The sequence below is a fragment of the Gallinula chloropus genome, assembly GCF_964237585.1.
Source record: "Gallinula chloropus genome assembly, chromosome: 30".
Classification (NCBI taxonomy): domain Eukaryota; kingdom Metazoa; phylum Chordata; class Aves; order Gruiformes; family Rallidae; genus Gallinula; species Gallinula chloropus.
Window position 1 is genome coordinate 2511140 of NC_140115.1, and position 4178 is coordinate 2515317.

The following is a 4178-nucleotide window of genomic DNA, read 5'->3' on the forward strand; positions in this document are numbered from 1 at the left end:
TTGTCTTTGCCTGTAGCAGGAATAACCTGGACTGTTTTGCCAACTGGTTTTAATGCACACTACAGGGACTTTATCCCCCTCTAGAGTCGCTGTGAGTTTTGATTGGACCTGGCTTCACCTCTGGCCCTTCAGGTGACAACAGGGGTTGGTGTCTTAGCAACTCTTTCCTGGCCTCCACTCTCAGTAATTCCCATGGGCACTGGGACCAGCAGCTCCCAGGCAGCCATGCTCCTTAACCTTTGCAGGGGGTCAGACACCCCTGCTTGTCCCTGCCTGGAGGTCCTGTCTCATGGGGAGACAAGGAAAAGTGATTGTCCTGCCCAGCTCTGGTTTGATCAGGAGAAAGAACTCTGCTGGACAGAAGGATTTCTCCCCAGCTGAGGGAGGGAACATCAGAGATGAGATCACAGAGCGATCCCCATGAGGCCTGAGGCACCAGGAGGGAGCCTAGAAGAACTGGTCTTCTGCTGAGCTGGCCAGGCTCCTGGGATGGAGGGAGCTCACTGCAACCCAGCAGTGCTCCAGAGAGACAGCTCTGCCCAGGAGCAGCTCCTCTACCAAGCACACAGGGCTGGGGACACTGCCTGTAGGCATCGAGGGGAGACCTGTGAGGCTGAGAGAGGTGATGGATACTGAGAGCTCACTGCAGGAGAAATCTCCAAAGCACTCTGCCTGGTATGTCTGTGGGTGCAGGGCAATGCAGGTTCTGTTCCTGGAGGGATCTCCTAAAGCTGGGACATGGGGCAGTGTGTGGGGTCTGTCAGGAGGACAGGTTCTCTCTAGGAGCAGAAAGTGCTGCCTGGAAGGGATGCCCTTCTGCCCCATCAGAGGACCAGGGCAGGACAGCTGTCTTCTCCTGGGCATGGCTGCAGAGGTGTGAAGCAGCGTTTGCACCCAGGGATGCCCAGGGCTGTCCTTGTGAGCAGGGTCCCTGCACCCCAGGGTCTGTGTGCTGGGGCAGGGACTCTGCTGCTGCCAGGGTCAGAACTCAGCCTGCCTGCTGGACTTCTATCAGCAGTGCAGAAAGAAGCTGTGAGTTTAAAGTGTGACCCATGGAAAGACAGTGTAGGGTCCTTCTGCTGTCAGTGTGCTGTGTAGGACAGGTTTGCTCCCAGCTCCAGCGGATCCCTGGCAACTTCCCAGGGACTTTTCAAGAACACCAAGGATGAATTTTCCACTCCAGGTAAAGAGACTTTACTTTGAATTTTCTGCTCTTGTGGACTGGCTGGGAAGTGGGAGCTGAACTTTTCCTGATAACTTTGCAGCAGGCAGTGCAAACTCATTGGTCATTAGGACTTGTCAGAGCATCTCCTGAGCCCTGCACACACAGAGGTTCCACGGGGCAGTGCCCTGATGCCAGGAGGGGTCTGCAGAGCAGAGCTGAGCACAGGGTAATTTGGATGAGGTCTGTGAGCACAGAGCAGAGGTGACATGGGCAAAGAGAAGCATCTGCAGGGACAGCTGCAGTTAGCAGATACATTGGCAAGGAGGAAGAGTGAGCTGCTCCCAGCATTGCCCTGGCAGTGGGATTTGGTACCTCCCTGACATCACCCACCGTGCTGATACTTTCCCACAGCAACCCCCTGGTTTCTGCCACCCAGCACAGACTCTGAGACAAGACTTCCACGTTTTCAGTCTGAGAAACCTGCGAGTACCTGTCTGTCTGTCCCTGTCCTTGCAGCCCTGGCTGGACTATTTCTCACTGTTTCCCTTCCTGTCCTTGCTGCCTTTGTCCCACCATTACCAAAGCTCTGCTCTGCCCTCAGGTGAAATAGGAGTGACAGTGCTGAAAAGCTCATTCCTATCCACAGGGCATTTAGTCTGAGATCACACCATCCTTCTATTTACTGACTGCTGCCAGGCAGGACTGAGTTCTCCAGAGCCCACAGCTGACCCTCTTCCCAGCAGTGGCACGCTCATGCCAGCACAAAGCAGACCTCCCAAAAGGGACCTGACAAAAGTCCTCCTGAATGCAGGGAGTCAATCTGAGGGCATTCCCTAAGAATTAGAAGATGTTTTCCTAAAAGAAGTGTTCCATCACTTTTCACTGTGTCTTTTCCTCCTTGGACAGGTCTCCACTCTTGACGGCAGCTGATGTCCAACAGCAGCTCCATCAACCAGTTCCTCCTCCTGCCCTTTGCAGACACACGGGAGCTGCAGCTCCTGCACTTCTGGCTCTTCCTGGGCATCTACCTGGCTGCTCTCCTGGGCAATGGCCTCATCATCATCACCATAGCCTGTGACCACCACCTCCACACCCCCATGTACTTCTTCCTCCTCAACCTCGCTGTTACTGACCTTGGCTGCATCTCCACCATTGTTCCCAAATCCATGGCCAATTCCTTGTGGGACACCAGGGCCATTTCCTACACAGGATGTGTGGCTCAACTCTTTTTCTTTTTTTTTTTGATTGCAACAGAGCTCTATCTTCTCACTGTCATGGCCTATGACCGCTACGTTGCCATCTGCCACCCCCTGCACTACGGGACCCTCCTGGGCAGCAGAGCTTGTGTCTACATGGCAGCAGCTGCCTGGGGCAGTGGGTTTCTCCATGCTGTGCTGCACACAGCCAACACATTTTCACTGCCCCTCTGCAAGGGCAATGCCCTTGACCAGTTCTTCTGTGAAATCCCCCAGATCCTCAAGCTCTCCTGCTCAGATGCCTACCTCAGGGAAATTGGACTCATTGTCGTCAGTATCTGTTTAGGTTTTGGGTGTTTTGTGTTCATTGTGGTGTCCTATGTGCAGATCTTCAGGGCTGTGCTGAGGAACCCCTCGCAGCAGGGACGGCACAAAGCCTTTTCCACCTGCCTCCCTCACCTGGCTGTGGTCTCCCTGTTTGTCAGCAGTGTCCTGTTTGCCTACCTGAAGCCCCCCTCCATCTCCTCCGTTGTGCTGGATATGGTAGTGGCATTTCTTTACTCGGTGGTTCCACCAGCAGTGAACCCCCTCATCTACAGCATGAGGAACCAGGAGCTCAAGGATGCTTTGTGGAAACTGATTACTAGTGTGCCTGGTGTTTCTAAGCAGCAATAAACTGCACCACGTTGTGGAAGGTTTTTTCCTTCTTTTCTGTCTAATCTATAATAAAATAGTGCACCTCCATCCCATTCCTAATGCAGCTTCTCCTGAACTTGTGTGACCCAGACCTGTGCTCTCTTTGCATTAGGTCTGCCTGAAAACAGACAGACCCTCTGTGGGTTGGGATAAGGACAGTTTACTGACAAAAGCACCATAAAAGGGGAACAATAACAGCCCCAATTGCACTCACGCCCAGTGACAGCACAGAGTACATTACAAACCCATCAATAACAGAGTGCTGCAGCATGCCATGACCACCCCTCCTCAGCCAGTCCCTTGGATGGGGAAGTGATGTCAGGTGGTGTGAAAAACAGCCCAGGCAAACTCAGGTCACCTGTGCTGGCTGCTAGGGGAGGTGAGCTCTGGCCTGGCCAGAACCAGGACATTATCCACTCCTGTTTCCACACCATCTACACCATGCGCAGATCTTATGTTTTCAGAGTCCTGGGGAGGTTCATGACATCATTTATTATTTAGACCATCTACTCTGGACCACCATCCAGGAAATAGTATAGAGAAATATGCAATATTTGGCCTTTTTTCTCCTTTGACAATGTCTAAAGCCAGCTGGATGGCTTTCACCTCTGCAAACTGGCTGGATTTGCCTTCTCCATAGGCAGCTTCTGCAACTGGTTGTGTAGGACTCCATACAGCAGCCTTCCACCTCTGATGTTTACCAGAAATGTGACAGGACCCATTGGTGAACAGGGCATTTTTCTTCTCATTTTCTGTCAGTTCACTGTACACTGAAGCCTCTTCAGCACGTGTCACCTGCTCCTCTGGTAATATTCCAAAATCTTTCCCTCTGGCCAGTCTGTGATCACTTCCAGGGTTCCTGGGTGATTGGGGTTTCTTATTCAATCTTGCTGTGTGATAAGTGTGACCCACTTGCTCCACGTAGCATGAGTGGCATGCTGTGTAGGAGGGGACTTCCCTTTGAACATCCAGCCCAGCACTGGCAGTTGGGTGCCAGGAGGAGCTGGGCTTCAGTCCCAATCACTTCTGAAGTGGCTCGAACCCCTTCATGTGCTGCCAGTATTTACCTTTCTGTTAGAGTGTCTGGATCCTCTGTAGCCCCGACTCCAAAACCCCAGAGA

General features: G+C 52.6%; 1 protein-coding gene across 1 annotated transcript; it reads left to right on the plus strand.

The window, feature by feature from the left end:
- Positions 1-2094: 2094 nt before the first annotated feature.
- Positions 2095-3036, plus strand: LOC311202490 (olfactory receptor 14A16-like; the record flags this gene model as incomplete). Its single annotated transcript, XM_084277075.1, has 1 exon — positions 2095-3036. The coding sequence occupies one exon, from the start codon at positions 2095-2097 to the stop codon at positions 3034-3036; it is 942 nt and encodes a 313-aa protein (XP_084133201.1).
- Positions 3037-4178: the final 1142 nt, after the last annotated feature.